We start from the raw sequence: 21,172 nt of genomic DNA, 5'->3' as shown, positions 1-21,172 counted from the left end.
GAACTGTTGGGATCGTCTAGTTTAAAACAAATGCAATAAATAAAAGGATGCACAAAGGGCTGCCGTGTTGACGACATGATAACCATTTGTTTAGTCTATGGCCAGATATTGTTTTAAGGAATATGGTCATGAAACTCAAATGAACTACAGGCAATCTTGAACTATTTCAAGATTCGAATAATATAATGAAATCATCAAACTAAACTAAACACCACCAAGATCCAATAGCTTCCGCATGATCTTTCTTTCTATATATATACGAGTTGCATAATTCGACAGCTATATAAACATAGTTCATATCGAACACAACACTTCGTCCCACGGTATCAAGCAATGGCAACATCTTTTATCTTGTTTATTTTAGCAGTAGCATTCTGTTCCTCAATCTTAATAACTGTCTTGTCATATGAACCCGCACCTCTACAGGATTTTTGCGTAGCGGATGCGACTAACCAAGGTGATACGCGTTCCATTGTCGTCTACGAAGATGATTTCTTTTTATATAATTTTAATAATTTCAACAGTTTTTCGTTTAGGTACGGTTAGAGTAAACGGCATGGCTTGCAAGAACCCACTGTTTGTCCAGGCTGATGATTTCTACTATAGCGGGCTCCACGTCGCAGGGGACACGCAAAACTCTTATGGGTATCGCATCAGCCCGGTATCCGTGTACCAGATACCCGGGCTGAACACACTTGGGCTCTCAATGATGCGAATTGACTACGCACTTTGGGGGGCTAACCCACCACACACGCACCCTCGAGCAACTGAAATACTCACGGTTTTAGAAGGAACGTTGCAAGTGGGGTTCATAACATCGGACCCACAAAACCGACTCATTACCAAAGTCCTACAACGTGGTGATGTGTTTGTTTTTCCGGTTGGGCTCGTTCATTTTCAACGGAATATGGGCCATACGAATGCAACTGCGATCGCTGCGTTGAGTAGTCAAAATCCGGGTGTTATTAGCATCACAAACTCGATATTCGGGTCGACACCGCCAATTTCTACAGAGATTCTGGCACAAGCATTTCAAGTTGATAATAAAACAGTACATCTCATAAAAAAGAAGTTAATGCATATGTAAAACTTTAGGATACGCGTTTGCGTGTTCTAGTATGTGTTGGTATTGGATACTTACCTAACCATTTGGTATCATAATAAAGTTTAGAGCAATTACCAAGATTGTGATTCCTATTTATGTTTACCCATGCCTTTGTGATCAAAAAGGAGTATTTGGCAATTAGCTAGGACATGCATGATGCATATGTGACTTTTCAAAAACTGTTTTCTTGATAGGTGCATTTTATGTACGCTTTATCTAGTATTATATTATATGCATCAATGCATGCATAAATATATTTAATTATAATATAAATATAATTATAACTTAATATTGTTAAGTCGCCTTTTCAATTTGTGATTAATAAATAACATACTAGAAAAGCCCGTGTAATTAAGCCAAAGTATTTAAATGATGTTTTTTTAAAGGCTAATATATTAAAAGAAAAAAATGGGCAACTCACAAGAAGTAAGATGACCGATAAATAAAAACTTACAAAGAACAAAAACTACAAAGGGAAATTGACGAAATTGAATTTACACCATCTCTCCCAATCTAGCGATGTCGTTTACTCCTGTTTACGAGCTTAATTTTATTTCATTGGGATATTTTTGGATTGAGCTAGAACAAAACGGCTGGAAAGAAATGAATAAAGGGAATGGACGGCAGTTTGCGAGGGGCAGCAGCCTTGGACTCTAGACTACGTACCAAAGAGAACAAGAAGTTGCTGGATACACATAAGACGCAAAGGATTAACAATACTTTCTTTTGGTAAAAAGAAAATCAAGTGTGAAGTTTTTAGTTAATGGCTGAGCTAGGATGAGTCGTGACAGGATTGAAACGTGGCCGGTACTGATGGGGAACACCGCCCCACCTCATTGGTACCGAGCCCAATTTCATTATGGGCGGTGAAGTGGTGCCGGCCATCCCGACAAAGAATATGGCCGTTGGATTGATAAAATAAGTAAACAAAAAGTAATTAAATGTATTAATGATGAAGAAGTTAAAGACGCTATTCCTACGGAGTTGTGATCTAGAATTACATGAAACTCTTTTATCGGATATTGTGGAGCATATTGCACACTCCCACATACCCAATCTTGATAGCTAGTTTATTGTTTGTAGGATTGTTTTTATTTAATCTTGTATTTTAAGTAATGCATTGTCACTAGTGTTTTTTCAAAGTAATGTAATTTTATTTTTGTAGTGTTATTAGCATTATTATATTAAAATATTTGAATTAGATAAAAAAATATTATTTATATAATTATTAATCGATAATAATTATAATAATAATAATAATATTAATTATTATTGTTTTTATTATTATTTTCATCTAACGTTGGCTAGAATGTGGGATGGAAAAGTGAACACATTTTCATGATTTTGTGATGGGATGAGATGGAAAAAATAAATAATAATGTGATGCTAATATAAATGTGAGAGAGTGAATGATGGAAGGGATAAGGAGGGCGTACTCTCGATTCTCACCACTCTAAAGAGATTGGAAGATAATTTGCAAGGGGTAACACCGCAGCAACCTTGCTACGTACCGCGTGAAGATCGACACATATAGAATTGGTACATAGTGTTTGCTAGAAAAAGAAAACAAGAGGTTGTTTGATACGCATAATAGACACAATGGATTAACAATACTTTCTTTGGTAAACAAATTAAGTGCGAAGTATTTAGCTAATTAATTTTATATGAAAAACGGTGTAGTGAAAATTTTGATTTCTTTATTTTATGATTGGTTGGTTATTCCCATCTGATGAAAATATGAACGTGTTCTTGTTCTTTTAACTAGTAAATGTTTTGAATACATTAATATGTCTAATATAATTTTGAGTTGAGCTACAAACTATTTTGAACATGTTCTTTTAATGTTAATGCTATTTGGTCTTCATCATGAGTGAACAGTGTGTTTTAGTTGATAGCGTCGGATAGTGAGCTGATGTCAAGTAAGAACCCGTCACACAGGGCCGGCCCTTGTGGGTGGTAGGTTGGTCTACGGTCACAAGTCCGACATCCCACGAGGTCCGAATTTTTTTTTTTATGAAAAAATTATATGTATTTTTATTAAAAACAATATGTATATTTAATGTTTAAATACAATTACACAATCACTAGTTTGGTCTAGTGGCAAATGAGACAACCAAGAGGTTGTAGGTTTTAACCACACTTGAGACATTGACGCATGTTTAATTCTTTTTTTATACAAAAGTTTTTTAAACAACTCAAATTATAACAAAATACTCCTTTTATTTTATACAAAAACTAAAGTGTTTAAACCCAACAAAATACTCTTTTTACTTAATGCCCAAAAAAATTTTTGCCTTCGGCCCAAAATTTTTTTTGCTTTCTCGGATCTGGCCCTGCCATCACACAACGTAAATTATTCGTTCTTGAATCATTGATTAAAAGATTTGTTGTTTGATTGAACCGTCCATTGGTTGTCTATCATTCAAGTATCTTAAACAATACCTTATCTATGTAGCTCACTACTATAGTTAGACCTGTCACTTTTACCTGAAACCCGAAACCTAATCCGAAAAAACTCGTACCCGAATTCGAACTAACCCGACCCGAAGAACCTGAACCCAAGAAAACACTAACCCCAAACCCGAACCGAAGTAATTCGGGTTGGTTCTCGGGTTTGATTTGTATGTTTCGGGTCAACCCAAAAAACCTGAATAAACTTTTAGTTTTGAAATTAAATATATGTTTAGGTACGATAGGATATCTCTTAGGCTCTTAAACACTAAAGTTATCATAATTTGGCTAGCCGAAAGCATCACTAGCTTACGCTCTGACCCAAGTAGCATGGGGCACGTGGAATCCCGTGTGAATCAGCAAGGACCACCTTGCATCAACTGTTGTCATTCTAACTTTTATGGATGAATTGTTTATTATTAATCTATGTTTTCCGTTTATTACTAATAGCAACCGTAATCGAACAACCAAATCACGTCTGACTGAATACGATTATAATTCAAGTTAGTTTTACTCTTCTTTTGAATTGTTTTATCAAATTATGTTGATTTATTATTTGATTATCTGCGTTATAAGCAAAGAAGAATATATTGTTTTAATTTTAGCATTGTGGTTTTTTAAATTTTTTTGCTTTTGTGTTTTTTTTTTCTAGGATACTCGAAACCCGATTAACCCAACTCGAAAAAACCTGAACCCGAGCTACCCGGACCTGAAAAATCCATAAGAGATTTGGGTTGGGTTTCGGGTCAAGATTTAAAACTTTGAAACCCGAAAAACCCGACCCGAAACCTGAAAAACGAACCCGAAGAACACCCCAACTATAGTTAATCAAGTTGAATTATACAAACCCGAATTTGGAATGTAGTTGTTTGTTTCTTGTTTTGTACTTTTTATGTGCTTTCTAGTTTCTGTATCAAGTTTCTTAATTAACTTAATTGCAATTTAGGTTGAAATTAGTTACTTCTAAACCGGTCAAATCTTTGTGTTTTACTTTTCATAATCAGACAAAACGTGTATACTAAGTTAGTTGAGTTTTTGAATAACCTAAGAACGGTCATCGCCCCTAAAGTCCCTTTGATACATAAATCGTTATCCAAAATAAAACTATTCTTTTGAGCAGTGTTTTAAATATCGGTTCATACCGGCCGGTTGAATCGGTTATACCAGGTTTTGAGTTACTAGCCGGTATTTAGAGCCCGGTATTTTTAGGCGGTTTGCTAGGTATTAGAATTGTAATCGATATCTCTTCTCAAGTAGAGAAGGATTCTATATAAATACAAATATCTTACATATTGCTACACAAAGATATGAAAAAATACAAGTAAGGACAACAATACATAAAGTTGACATCATAGCTATCTAACATCCCCCCTCAAGCGAGACGGTGGTGGACCTAAGCAAAGAAGTCGCCGAAAGTACTCAAACTGAGGGTGTGGAAGACTCTTCGTAAAAATGTCTGCCACCTGAAGCTTGGTCAGAACGAATTTGGTATGTAGTTTTCCAGAAGTTACAAGTTCCCGTATAAAGTGGTAGTCCAACTCAATGTGTTAGCGCGTTTGTGAGAAACGGTTTTTTGTGTAAGGAACTGAGTACTACGATTATCACAAAGTATTGTCAGATGATCAGGCGGTAAGGCATGAAGTTCCCGTAGAAGATGAGTAAGCCATACAATTTCAGCAGCCATGTTGGCCATGGCTCGATATTCAGATTCACAACTGGAACGAGCAATGGTTGGTTGTTTCTTAGCACTCCATGAGACAAGATTTCCACCCAAGAAGAGAGTATCCATAAGTAGAACGACGAGTTTCCAAACATCAAGCCCAGTCTGCATCTGAATAGCCTAAAAGAGCTGTCTGCGAGGGTCTACAGTAGTGAAGAACAAAAGCCAAGGTACCTTTAATATATCGAAGGATGCGTTTGACCGCCTCATAGTGTGTAACCATTGGAGCATGCAGAAACTGACTGACTTGATTAACAGCATAGGAGATATCAGGGCGAGTAATCGTAAGATACTGAAGAGCACCCACAATTGAACGGTAATGTGTAGGATCCGAATATAAATCACCTGTAGAAACAAAAGAAACATTAGTGCTTAAAGGTGTTGGTGTCGGTTTGGCATCCAACATCTTAGCACGGGTAAGTATATCAGTAATGTATTTAGATTGTTTTAAAAAGAGTCAATTGGAAGTGTAGGTAACTTCAAGCCCAAGAAAGTAGTTGAGCTCCCCCAGATATTTAATGGCAAATTCTTGGTTTAGACGAGTGGTGAACGAGGTGAGAATATGAGTTTCATTGCCCGTTAAGATTAAATCATCAACATAAACCAATAGGTACATAATAGCATAATCTCTTTTAAAGATAAAAAGAGATGGGTCTGCACGACTACATATAAAGCCATTGGTGAGAAGGAATGTGCTAAGGCGATGAAACCAAGCCCTGGGAGCTTGTTTGAGACCATATAACGCCTTATTTAATTTACACACATGGTTTGGAAACTCGGAGTTAACAAATCCCGGTGGTTGTTCCATATAAACACTTTCAGTGAGATGCCCATGGAGAAAGGCATTGTTGACATCTAACTGATGTAGTTTCCATTGATTTATAACAGCCAAGGAGATAACAATACGCACTATGGCGGCTGTAACAACAGGACTAAACGTGTGAAAATAATCAAGACCCGGTGTTTGACTGAACCCTTGCGCCACGAGGCGAGCTTTGTGACGGTTAATGGTCCCATCAGAGTGGAACTTCGTGCTATAGAGCCATTTGGAACCGACAATGTTATGATTGGAAGGACGAGGAACAAGTGTCCATGTGTTATTATGATGGAGGGCATCAATCTCACTTTGCATAGCAAGAACCCATCTCGCATCCCGATTGGCAGTTTTAAAAGTCTTCGGCTCGGTAGTGGCAAAAAGGGCATGGTGAAGAGGTAGAGTGATGGTGTGAGAGATATCGGCTCTATGGAGTGGATTAAAAATACCAGATTTGGCACGAGTCATCATAGGGTGAGTTGAGAGCGAAAGAGGAGGTGGATGTGGAGGTGGGGGTGGTACATGAGACACAACAGGGGGTGTTCCTGGAGAAGATGGGTCATCGGGTAATGTGGGTGTGGGTGGTCAAGCAGGGTCCGTAGGGGGAGTAACATAAGAAGTAGGTTGAGATGTTTGCATGGGGATGGAATCCATGCAAAAATTACATGGTTGACTTTGAATGGGTGACATGGGTGTTGGGTTGGGATCTGTTGGGTTGTGACAAGGGGAAGGTGGTGTGATATGGGAAATTTGTTGTGGGTTGGAATTTGTTAAGCCTTGGGTAGGGATGGCAGACTCAAAAAAAGATGTTATTAGAAGATTGGTGATGGGTTGCTCAGTTTGGGAACCTTCAAACGGGAATACGGTTTCATCAAACCTAGCATGTCTAGTGACATAAACACGGGAAGTGGACAGATCTAGACACCGGTAGCCTTTATATTTGGGACTATGCCCAATAAAGATGCAAGGAAGACTCCGCGGTGCAAGTTTATTTGGTGCATAATCACGTAAGAGAGGGTAGACCCGACAGCCAAAAACACGAAAGGACACGTATGTGGGAGATTTATTAAGTAAAAGTTCAAATGGAGATTTGTAATTAAGTAAAGGTGTAGGTAACCGATTAATGATGTAAACAGCTGGGGAGAAGGCATCCACCCAATAACTAGGAGGGAGTCGAGCATTGAACAACATAGCTAAGCCAGTCTCGACAATTTGTCGATGTTTTCGTTCCGCACGTCCGTTTTGTTGTGGTGTGTAAGGACATGAAACACGGTGGAAAGTGCTGTTTTGTTCAAAACTTTTCCGAACCCGATTATTAATAAACTTGGTACCACCATCGCTTTGGAAAACTTTTAGTTTCCTTGAGAATTGAGTTTGAACAAAAGGCAAAAAAACCAATAAAGCATCAACAAATTCAAATTTTGTACGTAACGGATAAATCCATGAGAACCTTGAGAAATCGTCAATAAAGGCAACATAATATAAATATCCATCAACCGATTTAACCGGTGACGGTCCCCATAGATCACAATGTATTAACTCCAAAGGATGATTAGCACGTTTATTATTAATAGGAAATGGTTGTCTTTTAGCCTTGGCTAATTGACAAGGGGCACAAAGACCCGGTTTAGGCAAAATAGACGACAAAGATAAATGTCCAAGTTTTTGTAACAAAGTAAGAATATCAAATGGGACATGCCCCAATCTAGAGTGCCATACTTCAAACGATTCTTTAGGACAATTTGAAGAGGCAACCACGGCTTCATGCTTGGTGTGGAGAATATAGACACCGTCTTCACGGTGCCCTTTGGCTATTACCTGTTTGGTTTGGCGGTCCTGAATGTAAAAATAAGGGTATGAGAATAGAACATCAACACCATTATCTTTAGTTAATTTACCGACAGAGAGAAGATTTCTAGTTAAATTAGGAACGACTAAGACATTGTTTAAGTTCAAAGAATAAAAAGATGCATATTACCTGAATGGGAAACCGGAAGGGTTTTACCATTACCGAAAACCACATGAGTATTACCTTTAGGAGGCGAGGCGTTGAAAACACCAGAGAGATTACCGGTCATATGGTCAGTTGCTCCCGAATCAACACACCAATCGGGACCATGAGTGTTAACGTGACATTGAGCATGAAAAGTCCGTGCCAACTGATCATCCGACGACATCGCGGAACCAGCAGAGGATGAAAGAGTAGGACATGCGGTAGCAACGTGTCCTTCAGTTTGGCATAATTAGCATGAGGGTGGCTTGCGATTACGGTAATTGAAGTGGCCAGAGGGGCGGCTATTACAGTGACATGGGTTGCAACTATGATGGTTGTACTGACCACGAGAAGCATGGTTAAACCTACCACGATTATTCTGGTGACGAGGCCGATAGTTAGAAGTCTTGGATTGATGGGCTGAATATGCAACAGAGGGTGTTGATGGTCCATGAAGAGCCTTCATAAATAATTCATGACTCTCGGCTCGAGCAAGCAAATCAGAAAAACTTAGCAAAGGGCGAGTGGCACGAACTGATATTGAGAAATTTTCAAATGAGGTTCCCAATCCACACAAGAACCAAAGCAGTTGATCGTTAGCATTAACCGGGTGCCCAATCGCACTTAATTGATGACAAATAAGTTTAAAGGCCCTGGCAGCCCATATGTGGGCAGCCCGACAACAACAGAAACCGCTTCTTCGGTTAAGGAGGCATTGATGATTATTATCGTGCGTTGATCAGCAGCAAGCCAGGGGCATATTCTGGATTTTCAATTTGTTTGTCCTCCCGGGTATGAAACGCCGGAGGAGCAGACTTGGAGCCATCAACATGATGGAGCAGATTTTGTAGAGAAAGAATAGGGATCATCTGATTTTTCCAGTAAAGATAATTGGTTGAGGATAGTTTAATGGAAAGCATGTGGGCTAGGGTGTTCATAGGAAGAGGATCAGAGGATGAGGAAGGAAGGAAGAAGAAGAAGATGAACAGAGAACAGAATGAGAAGGGAATAGGGGGAGGTCAAACAACTTTGGCTGATACCATATTAGTATTAGAATTGTAATCGATCTCTCTTCTCAAGTAGATAAATACAAATATCTTACATATTGCTACACAAATATATGAAAGAATACAAGTAAGCACAACAATACATAAAGTTGACATCATAGCTATCTAACACTAGGGGATCGAACCGTCAGTATTTTTTAAAATATCGATTTAAACCGGCATACCGGTTTTAAGCCCAATAGATTTTTGATATTTTTTTGTGTCCCATGTTTTTAAAATTGATTTTTAACCCATCCAGCGGATAAAATTAAAATGAGTAAACCCATCGGATAAAATAAAATTAAAATGAGTACAATAAAATTAAAAAATATTGTACACTTTTATTTTTAAAAAAACTTTATTTGAAAAGCAAGTACTTTTTTATTCTTTTTATTTTGAATTAGCTTTTGGATTATTTTTATTGTTGATTAATGTACTTTTAGTTTATTTTTTGAGTTGAATGTTACGTTTATATAAAATTCTAAGGTAAACTATTCAACCCAGTTGAACCTTTCGATATAATCGGTTCAACCGGTTATACCATTTTTTAACTAAATCCGGTATGAGCAAAATATAGCAAAATATCGGTTTTTAAAACATTGCTTTTGAGAATATACATTTTAATAATATTATTGACAAGTTAATTATGTACAAATAGACTTAAAAGCTTTGAATAAAAGTTATTTTGGATTAACCTCACCGTACTCGCTCATTTTTGCATTTTTAATTATAATCAAAAGCTCTGCAAGATTAGTGATGGACGTTTGGTCGAGTTTAGGTAATCTCAAACCCATGCATAATTATAAAAAATTGATTCATACTCAGACTAAAACTTGTCATGTATCTATAAGGTATTACCCATTCGGTATCGAACATACCCACGGTATATTTATATAATAAAAATAAATCGAGTATATTATATAAAATAATAGGTTGGTGGGATATAAAAATATAATCGGTATATTATATACCGTATATACATTAAATAAAAAAGGCATGTTGGGTTTAAATAATCTCAACTATTACTTTTTAGTGACTACCGGTCCTAACTAACTAAATGGCTGGTGACAGTCCCACCTTTAACATGTTTGCATCCAACGATCCATGACTAATGAAACCGTAACTCCATTAGTCTTAGTCACTGGAAAAACATTTTTGGCTGGAAAGCTTCTTTTTGGCCGGAAAACTCAACATTTTCGTCCCAAAACTCTTTAAACCTTAGATCAGACCTTTAGGGACCTTTTTTAGTAAAAACCCCAATTATTAAGATCGTCGGAAAAACGTTTTTCGCCAGGAAAATCTCCTTTTTCAGGTGGAAGCCGTCGGTGGTGGTGTTCAGAAAGTGGTGGTCATTAGGTGGTGTTCGGGTAGTGGTGGTCAACTGTGATGTTCAAGTGACGGTGGTGGCGTTCATGTGGTGGTTTTCGGTTGACGGAAACGGTGGTTTCCAGGTGGTGGTGGTCACGGTGGTGTTCAAGTGGTGGTGGTGGTGGTCTTCAGATTGAGTTATCCTGTGAAAAAAGAGTTTTCCGACAGAAAACGTTTTTCCGGACACTGGTCGTGGATTGTTGGAAGCAAGCATGTTAAAAGGTGAGACTGTCACCAGCCCATTTAGTTAGTTGGGACCGGTAGTCACTAAAAAATGATGGTCAAAATTATTTAAAGCCAATATATACCAATAAAAAATGAACTAAGATAATTGAGAAAAGGATGCTTTAAGAATTATAATATATAAAAAAAGGTTTAGCTAAGATAATCGATATACGGATGCTCAAATTAGTGAGGTTGATAACTTGATATGGAACTAGAAACACTTAGTGTGAACAGATTCCATGTAGTTGGAGTGGCTTACAATTAAGAAGTCAGTATACTTTGTAAGCTCCGAAGCACCTACGCAAGCTCAAGGAGATGAAAATTTTTGTTCAAAATGCCTAACAACTACGAAACCGTATCCATTAGGACATATAAAACAAGGGATTTACATATCTTAGTGCTGCCATGAAAACGGAAAAGGAATTAAATAAATGAATCGCCCGAATTTGGCAACTTTTTGCTATAGGGACATAGTGAGAGCAGAAACAAGGCGTGCCAGAAACAGAAATGATGAAATGATAACATGTAAATTTTTATAGTAATGATATTATCAATCATTTTAAAAGAATATATCAACATAGTACAACTCAAAAACAACTTTTATTTATAGTTGTCTTACTGGTATAAGAAATGATACTATATCCATACAAGTTTACACCTTTACGGATATGCTATGTAAGCTAAACCAACATACTTATGAGTTATAAAGTGCATCCGTAGAACATTAAAACAATATCTAGCAAGCCAGAAACACGTTATTATTAAAGATAAGGTGCACCCCCAAAAGCGTTCCAAATCGAGTGCATCAACAGCTTTGAGTGTTCTCAATGGCCAAGTCAAAAATGCAGCAACATCCAGACAATATTATGCCATTCCTAATAATAATGAATTGTCTGGAAAAGTAGAAATAATCAAAGTTTTGGTCCTTAAAGGGGGTCATTCATCATTTGGATCATATGATGTCTACACAAAGGCATGCTTCACCAATTGTTCAAGTGCTACATTCTACCACGATATATAGAACAGACAATCTCAACTTGTTTTTTATGTGTTCATGCAAATGCTAACATTTATCATGAGTCCGCTGTCTTGATAATTGCATAGCCCTATATTTATATGGATCTCAAAACCAATTCATTAAACACTCTTCGGCTTCTATTGCCTAGTTCCATTAGCAAAGAATTCATCCAACAATATAAATAAGAAGAATTGCAGGCTATGACGAAACAGTTAGGCCACATGATCAGTTTAATAGCTCTTACTTTCTGTTGTTTTGCTTTTGAATCTGAATCCAAACCCCTTCAAGATTTCTGTGTGGCTGATCCAAATAGCTCAGGTGCATAATTAAGATATTAAATGTTTCACAAAGGTTTTGTTGCTAAATCTAATCTAACAAATGTAACTTGCAGTTTTTGTAAATGGAATGGCCTGCAAGAATCCTATACAAGCTCAAGCCAATGACTTCTTCTTTAGTGGTCTCCACCTTAGGGGCAACACATCAAACCCTTTAGGATTAATGGTTCAACAGGTTTCCGTGACTCAGTTACCTGGGCTTAACACTTTAGGCATCTCACTGGTCCGGATTGACTTTGGACCATGGGGAATTAACCCACCACACACTCATCCACGAGCCACCGAAATCATTACTGTTTTAGAAGGCACACTTCAGGTTGGATTCGTTACATCATATCCGGAATACCGACTTATCAGCAAGGTACTAAATAAGGGTGATGTGTTTGTGTTCCCAGAAGGACTTGTTCACTTCCAACAGAATGTAGGAAACAAAAGTGCTGTTGTTATTGGTGCATTAAGTTGTCAAAACCCTGGTGCTATATTTGTTGGAAATGCTGATTTTGGGTCAAACCCAACAATTTCTAGTGACATTCTAGCTAAGGCTTTCCAAGTGGATAACAAAGTGGTGGATATGATCAAGGCAAAGTTCTAGAGCTTATTTGCATTTTATTTTTGCATTTTATTTTTGTGTGAGGATGTTGATAGATATTGGGATTGCTTATTGCTTGTTCGATTTTACCTTATGAAAGCACATTTGGACCAACTTATATGATTTTTAAGATTCGCTACATATATGTTGAAAAACTTCAAGATGGGTATATTTAGCACAACCCACCGGTTTCACCGACGATACAACCCTGCGAGGGGCTGCTCTCCCTTATCGAAAAACGACTCTCAAAACCGCTCCTTTGTCAAACCACTCTGATACCAATCAGGCCCTTGATCGAACACACAAACACGAGATTGAACAACTTGTTCGACTATTTTTATTATTATAAAACTAGGCACACAAATTACAATACCTTTAACCATCTATTTATACTAAAACTAACAACTTGCAAAACTAGAAAACTTATTATAGAACACTAAGTCACTCGTAATATTCTTAACACACTAAAATAAACATATTAAAACACTTTCACTTAGCCCCTTCACCTTTCTCGATAACTTGTTTCAGGATTAACTTCCAATAAAGGAGCATGAGTAAAGGAGACTCAAGATGACATGGATAAGCATATTAGACAATGTTTTCTAGACTTACACCTTTTCGAGAACATGATTGAAGATGGGAGTTTTGGAGACGTCGGATTAAGTTTATTGACTTGTAGAGGACTATATAGATATGTCTTTGTCATGTCTTGGAGTCTTAGCCCTAGCATTAGTTTTGTCTTAGTCTTAGCTTTGCTTTAGTGTTTATCTTGGCGTGTAGATTTTTTAGGGAGTGTATGGGTACTCTCAAGGTAATTAGTGATACATTTTCCTTTTCCTTTTGCTCTGTCGTCAATCGCTAAAAAATTATACGAATTCGAATAAAAAACATGAAATTCCGGAATCCAAATTTTGAATGTCTGTATTTTTGGATTTGGATTTGGATAGCTATTTTGAAAGGGTTTCGGATTTCCAAATATCCAAACTATATCTTTTAATTTTATAAGTAAAAAAAGTTTTTTAGAGGACGACCTCTCTATTCCTTTTGATACAAGATACATTTACATATATGATTATACCTTATCAATACTTTTATTATAAGTGAGATTTTACTAAGCATGTTTGTTTAATCTAAGATTACTTATACATGTAGTTGTTTATGAAAAAACATTTATACTTGTAGGTGGTCCATGAAAGTCCTTGTGCAAACTTATGCAAGATATTAAAAGGGTAACTTTGAATAATAGTGACAAAGTTTTAAAAATGTTTCAATTAAGTCACTTAAGTTTTTAAAAATGTTTAAATTAGGGATGAGTTGGTACTGAACTACCAATAGGAAAACTTTTATTTTTTCCTTTTATTATGCTACTGCCAACAAGTGGCATTAATTTCAGGTACCTTTTATTTTTAATATAATTAATATGCTTAATTTCATTTTTTAATAAAACTATGTATTTTGGAAATCCTGGCCATCATGTCTTCTCCCTCATTTCATTATTGACACAAAAAATTCCGTTGATGGATAAATTTGAAGGTTTAGTGACTTAATTTGGACAAAAAAAATACATGAATGACTTAATTGAAATAGTTTTGAAACTTGGTTACTATTCTATAGCATTCTCATCTTAAAAATAAGATAGACAAATCCATTGGAGTTGCACCGAACTCACAATATCACTCCCTCAATGAGCAAACTCAGCTTAATGAGCAGCCTCAAACGAATTTACTCAAATCTTTTGGGATCTTATATAACACCCCGGCTAAAGCGGAAACGCCTGAGTGTGATGTACAGATTGCTCGAACGCATGTGACACTATTAGGTGACCATAATAACATTATTTCATTTAAATCATCATGTAACACAAGTTTATCAAATAATACAAGTTGTAAACAAATAAATAAATGAAACGATAAGTTGTTCTTTGAATATCCTATAAGCATGCTATGTGTCTTCTAACCTTCATCCTCATATCTCTATACATGTAGCATATGTATAAAATAAAGTCAGCTATGAACATAGCTGGCAAGAATCCCACGGTTTGATATAGTACGTAAAAACCATACAATTCCATGAAACTTGTGAAATGGGCACATAATAGTTCTTTACACTCGATGCAATGGACATGAGTGTAAAGAACAAACGAAGGACCTTTCCAGTTGGGGCTACCAACGTACTCGGATATGAGGTCCCTTTTCCACTCGATACAAATTGACCTGAGTGCAAAGAGGGGCGTATGATCATACTTATTGAGATAACCACTTGAAATCTACGTATGTAACAAATAAGCAAGTAAGCACACAAGTCCATGATATGAATTGTAGTTTGTAAGCAATATCGTAAATACTTGAAGTTTTGTAAGATACATATGCTACCCCAAAATATGAAAACGTTTAAAAAAGGGTTGTGAGAAACTCACCTCGAAATCGAAGACAACTTGTAATAAAAGTCGAAAGCACAATACGAAACCGAAGCAACCGAACTTCAAGAACGATAATAAAACAAAAACGAAATCTAACTAACGGGATTGAAGAAATTAAGTAATTTGGTCTTAGGTGTCAAGCATCATTTAAAATAATTAATTAGCACTTAAAGATGTCGTGTTATGGTTTATTATTTTAAAGCGTTTTGGATTTTAATATTGTATTTAAATTTTACCGGTATTTTAATGAACTATTTAAACTAACGCTATTATAGACTAAGGGTATTTATAAGGCACGCATATTTATCTCGAGCAATAATTGTGTTAATGGATTAAAATTAACGAATTATGAATCAACGTATTATAATCTATCCTTAACGGTTTAAATCATTTTAATATTATAATCTACCATAGCTTTGCTATTGGTGGGATATACTGAGTACGATAGATGATGATGATGAACCTTCACATTCATGTGAAATTTACGATAATTTCAAGGTATGGATTTTAAATGGAAATTTTATTTTGCAAAGTAATTATATTAACGAAATTTAAGTTAACAATTTATAAAGCTAGCAGGTTTAAAGTCAATGAAATAAAAGCTAACGAATTTAAGTCAACGGGTTAAAAATTAACTTTAACGGTTTAACAATTTATAAGGAATTAGAGTAACGAAAATGTAAATTAATTTTAACGATTTTAACGAGTTGTAAAGTTAAAGAATTGAACGGAAATATATATTAATTTTGTTTTCATGGTTTAACGGAAAATGGGAGTTCGGTTTTTGTTGAAAATGATAAGTTATGATTTATAAAAATTTTATCTAGTTTAAACAATAATTTTATTTGACTTAAAAAGATCATAATTTATTTTAAGTGATTTTTAATATACTTATTTGGTTTATTTAAAAATTAATGGAAATGGTTTGAAACTAACAACAAACAAACAAAATATTAAATAAAATAGGTCCTGACCCAGGTTCGAACCCAGGTCTACATTCACACACTAAAATAGTCTAACGACTTGAACCAGCTTATAACTTGTGTAAAGAATAGAAACAGAAATTTATAAATTATTATGAAAACTTCATCATCTTCATTATCAAAACCCTAGCTTCAATTCCGTTAATTCGTTCAATGTTTGCTCGAGTTATGTTAGGGGTTTATTAGACGGATAAAAATGATGTAAAAACATATAAAAATTACCTTGTAATGTTTCAGATTGTTGGTGAACCTAAGTTGGTCGGAAAACAGACTTGTAGACCGATTATGCAATTTAGAGAGTGTGTTGTGTTATTTTGATGTTTGTACGAGTTTAGCTTGATGATTGCAGTCCTATTTATACTATCAATTGGAGTGTAGGAAGTTAAATTGCTGTTAATGCGTTTTGGTTTAAATCCGGCAGATTCACGACTGTTAACAGGTCAATTACAGCTAATTAGACGGTGTTATACGTTAATAACGATGCTTACGGGTTACTTATTGCATTCCAAATTTGTTATAACGAATTAATTGATCGGATAACGAGTTTCAAGGCGAGATTACCGGTTGCCGGAGCCGAACTCCGGCTTACCGGAAAAACGCGAGGAAGGGGTGGGGCTAAGGGGTAGGGCTTGATTAATTTATTATAATAATATATTAATTTGAAAACTTTACGCTTTAGTCCTTCAAGTTTTAAGTACTATTAACTTAGAATTCAAAGTATAATTACATTTTAAACTTCGAACTTTGTTATATGTTATAAACATGAATAAAGAAATTATAACTTGGGTAATTAACATATTATTACGACTCGTTTAAATAGAAGCTTTAAATCCCGTAGTTTCGATATTTGAACGAACGAACAAACGATGAACGTAAATCCACGTGTATATTATATCAATAATGAATGTTAATTATGAATATAATGAAACGACGAAATAGGTCGGTTTGAAGAACACGAATTCAAACCCAAATAAAAGAATAATGAATGACACGTAAAATATATGAAATGAACATTGAGAAAACACATATATATATATATATATATATATATATATATATATATATATATATATATATATGGGACGGTTCAGTGAAGAAATGAAATTAGAGTGAGAAGTTGGAGAAATGAATCCTGGCCGTTAGATATATTGATCAAAGGTCTACATTTATTATGCCAGTTTGGTAATTAATTATGCTTGTTTAAGAGGTTTTTTTTAATGAAAAGGATACAATAGTCTTTTTTGTGATACAATCGAAATAGGAAACTATCATAGTTGTGTAGAAAGTTGCTAGTTATAAGCAAATATTCATTTGACTTTCCATTATCCATAATTTGATTTTCCATATTCCAAACCTTCATTTAACATTATTATTATTATTATTATTATTATTATTATTATTATAGCCATTCTTAGTTTCAATTCCTAACCTCACTAATCGAATCTTTAAATTTATTGATTTGATTAAAAATTTAAGATGTTTGTGTTGGATAAATCATGGATAATTTACTATTTTGATATATGGTCATCCATGTGTTGGGTCCATGTTTAAGGATCCATCACTCTTTTGCTCACTTGGATGGAAGTTAGTTTCAATTATTTTTTTTTGTTAAAATCGTGTACACTCACATTATTATTATTATTATTATTATTATTATTATTATTATTATTATTATTATTATTATTATTATTTTTACAAATGAAGCTCCTTAATTTACAACAGACGATGCTATATTAGTATGCTTGATTCAAAGTGTAGGGGTAATTCGTCCATGTGTAGGCATGCTCGATTCTTATGTAGGTATGCTCGATTCATGTGTAGGTATATGATCGATACGTGTGTATCTATTCTCGATTCCTATGTAAGTATGCTCAATTCATGTGTAGGTATGATGTTAGATTAATATGCTCGTTTCATGTGTAGGTATTATGTTAGATTAGAATGTCCGATTCATGTGTAGGTATGATGTTAGATTAGCATACCCCAATTCATGTGTAAGTATGATTTAGAATAATGTGGGCACTGAATGAATCAACTATGTGGGTGTATATAACTACAAGATTTAGTCTTGATGAGAAGTTGTTATTGTTTTTAATATTTACTTTGTATGTAATTGTGTGTGGCTAGTATTAAAGATGTGTTGATGTCAAATATAAGCTAATAGATAATACAATCTTATTTTGGTTTAGGTTATTATAATGTATGTAGGATTGTGGTTGTTGCAAATGTAATTTATTTTGAATGATAGGTGTATGCAATATGTTTCTGTGAAAAATGGTAGAAATGAGAATTTGGTTGTGTGTTAAATGTAGATGTATGTTATGTAAGAGGTTTATGTGTAGGGAATCTTTATTTTACGTATGATTAAATTGTTTGTGTAGGATTTATGTCAGGCGTTTATGTATACCTGCTTACGTATTAATCATGTGAAGTACATTTAATATAAGTTAATTATGTAGGATTTACTTTGTAGTATTATTTTTATAAGTGTTTGAACAGTATTTTTATACGTTTTGTTTGAACCACCTGCCGTATTTATAGGTAGGGACTTTTTTTTATTTATTTAAGGAAAGATGTTAATTATATTTATTTGTTTTGTTTTTTCTTATTAAACATTTGGAAGAAATTTTTGAATATTCAAATAAATCATTAATACTTACCATATAAAATAAATGATGATATTTACTAATATGTCCCTACAATTAATTAAATGAGAAAAAGAAAAGAAAAAATCTGATTGCCTTGAATTATTTCTCACGCTAATATGACTTCTCCATTGAACTAAACCCTATATATATATAACAAGGACTGAAAATTTTAAAATGGTCGGGTTTTCGGGTTCAAAAAGTAACGAATGTTACATCTTACGAGAAGGGATACCTTATACACTTCTAGAAACCACAAATAATAAATCTTAAGACCAACAAATTTGGCTTGATACCATTAAGTCCATAAACTCTTTTATTAAGTAGACATTACCGTCATAGTTAAAGACCAAGAAGAAAAATAAAAGAAATTCAAGATGACATGATTTATCCTCGATCATGTGCGGAAATCATGGAGAAAATCAGTGAGGGGCCTACGATGTTGAGGACAACAACAGTGATGGGTCACATAAAATATTTCTTTTTAAGTTATTTCATTTTTGCAATTTCAGTAAGACATAAAAAGGTTACGAGAAATAATTTTGATGCACAATAAAGTTAAAATAAAATAAGAAATTAATTTAAGATCACTAAAACCATATCCAAGAGTGCCTGATTATATTTTACGTACATACTGCTTATCAAGTTATCAACAAACACTAGAGAGCACGCTTACGAAAAGCAAGATCATATATACCACTAGTCAGTAGTCAGTATTTCGTTAATTAACTTCCGCGCATTGGAATCAAAATGTGAGTAAAGTCTTTATCAACAAAATCAACGACAGATATTACAGATGGATCATAACATCGAATACCACTTGACGGCCACTACCTCAATATTTGTCAATGGAGCATTGGCGGATATTGCCGATATACACACTGCTAATGACAAAATGTTTACCGATGGATCACCAAAGTAATTTCTTTTAGTTATTACTTATTAGTTGTTTATGAAAATTTCTAGTTGTAAAAACAGTATTTTATTACTAATTAAAGTCTTACTAGAAATATCTAGAATACCTTATAAGATAATAATCGATGAATGATTTTATTAGTTCTTGACATTTTTTATTATTATGATTCTTTAATAATGAACCATTAACCTTTATCTAGGCCAACACTTACCAATTTTGCATCTTTCCAACGCTGTCGGTTAACTTTTCTTTTTTTTTTTTTAGAACGACCAACTAAGTAACGCAGGATACTCCGTATCCCATTGGCTAAAGGTTGCCTGAGCCGGTCACGAGTCCGGACGGACGGAGCCCCTAGCGGTCCACCTATTGAGGGATTCCCCGGATAAAACCCGACCCCCACGCCCGCCAAACGGCACGACAGCGATGAGCCGGTAAAACCGGGTGAGATCAGGACTCGAACCCTGGCTAGCCAGGGTCATCCCTCATATTTCTCATATAAATTGGTGATAGTGAGGTTTGAACCCCCAACTTCTTACTAGTAAAATGAGTGCTCTACCATTGAGCCACATCTAATTTATACGCTGTCTGTTAACGAGCCGTCTTTTTACTTTTTTTCTTTCCTTCTTTTTTTTTCTCTTTCTTTTTTAATTATATAAACATCGCATGGAATAATCAAATTCGTTAGTATTTTTTGTTTCTTATTGCACATGGACATGGGTGATTGCACATCTTCAAAACGGATTCCCTTCCATTGTTTCTTTTAAAGATTCTCCTTAGTTTATGCATCATGAATTGTTTCGCTATTTTTTTTTAACTACAAATTTCTTTATTTTAATTATTGTCGTCTGTGGGACTTGAATCTAATATTTTTCCTTCTTAAACTCATGTGTTAAAAGGTTTTTTCTTTACCAATGAATATTAATTAAGTATTTGCATATAACTTTTTTAATTAATGAGTATTCAACAAGATAGTAAGATGAATTTGATCAATAACTTAGATTTGTTGCTGTGAAGATTATTTTTATATAAACTAAAAATGTTAACTAAAAGAATTATATTATTGTCTTTCAGCGTTAAATGTATTTTTTAACAGTATTTCATATATACAATTCTTTTTTGTGTAATAATATTTAGATGTTAACTATCCTTATAATTTACTCTTAGCGTGCGTTACCCTTAAATAATTTCTTCACTGTCGAGAGTTTTTTTCACATTGGTTACAACTTTTCATTCTAGATGGTAGTATTGTAAAATAACAAATTAATCAAATATATAAAATCTGTCATTATGGACCATAAAAAATATAAGTGAAATAAGATTTTTATTTTCTTTTATCGTTTATCGACAAGCACTATCTAATTTACACCTATTCTACTTTTAAAATCATCACACCTGCACTACACAAGATTTGAACCCGTAATTACTTGATTAGAAAGTACACCACTTTATCTCAAGATTTCTTTATAAATACCTAGGATTTTATTAGTTGATTAATAAAATCAAACCGAGAACTATGACCGAATATGGGAGATGATGGTCATGTAT

The 21,172-nt window shown here is 34.6% G+C and overlaps 2 protein-coding genes across 3 annotated transcripts; both read left to right on the top strand.

Annotated features, from left to right (window-relative positions):
* The first annotated feature begins 333 nt into the window (after window positions 1-333).
* On the top strand, window positions 334-1,087 carry LOC143546952 (putative germin-like protein 2-3). 2 transcript variants are annotated; one of them, XM_077038495.1, is made up of 2 exons: window positions 334-457; window positions 537-1,087. In XM_077038495.1, exons 1-2 carry the CDS (start codon window positions 334-336, stop codon window positions 1,085-1,087), a joined length of 675 nt encoding a protein of 224 aa, XP_076894610.1. The 2 variants fall into 2 exon arrangements, with proteins under 2 accessions (XP_076894610.1, XP_076894609.1); XM_077038494.1 differs by having other exon boundaries at window positions 525-1,087.
* A 10,713-nt stretch (window positions 1,088-11,800) lies between these two features.
* On the top strand, window positions 11,801-12,789 carry LOC143546951 (putative germin-like protein 2-1). Its single transcript, XM_077038493.1, has 2 exons — window positions 11,801-12,058; window positions 12,132-12,789. The coding sequence occupies exons 1-2, from the start codon at window positions 11,941-11,943 to the stop codon at window positions 12,665-12,667; spliced, it is 654 nt and encodes a 217-aa protein (XP_076894608.1). The 5' UTR covers window positions 11,801-11,940; the 3' UTR covers window positions 12,668-12,789.
* Window positions 12,790-21,172: the final 8,383 nt, after the last annotated feature.

This window comes from Bidens hawaiensis, unplaced genomic scaffold (genome assembly GCF_021521415.1).
Source record: "Bidens hawaiensis isolate Kalapana, Puna unplaced genomic scaffold, B.hawaiensis_p1.1 tig00014524_1, whole genome shotgun sequence".
Taxonomy (NCBI): domain Eukaryota; kingdom Viridiplantae; phylum Streptophyta; class Magnoliopsida; order Asterales; family Asteraceae; genus Bidens; species Bidens hawaiensis.
This window is presented reverse-complemented; position numbering and strand designations above follow the sequence as displayed.

What these genes read in the sequence shown, in the direction of transcription:
- LOC143546952 (XM_077038494.1), top strand. Translation starts at nt 334, where the DNA reads ATGGCAACATCTTTTATCTTGTTTATTTTAGCAGTAGCATTCTGTTCC. An exon ending in AGCGGATGCGACTAACCAAG is followed by an intron (nt 458 to 524) that starts GTGATACGCGTT and finishes TAATTTCAACAG; the next exon opens with TTTTTCGTTTAGGTACGGTT.
- LOC143546951 (XM_077038493.1), top strand. Translation starts at nt 11,941, where the DNA reads ATGACGAAACAGTTAGGCCACATGATCAGTTTAATAGCTCTTACTTTC. An exon ending in GGCTGATCCAAATAGCTCAG is followed by an intron (nt 12,059 to 12,131) that starts GTGCATAATTAA and finishes TGTAACTTGCAG; the next exon opens with TTTTTGTAAATGGAATGGCC.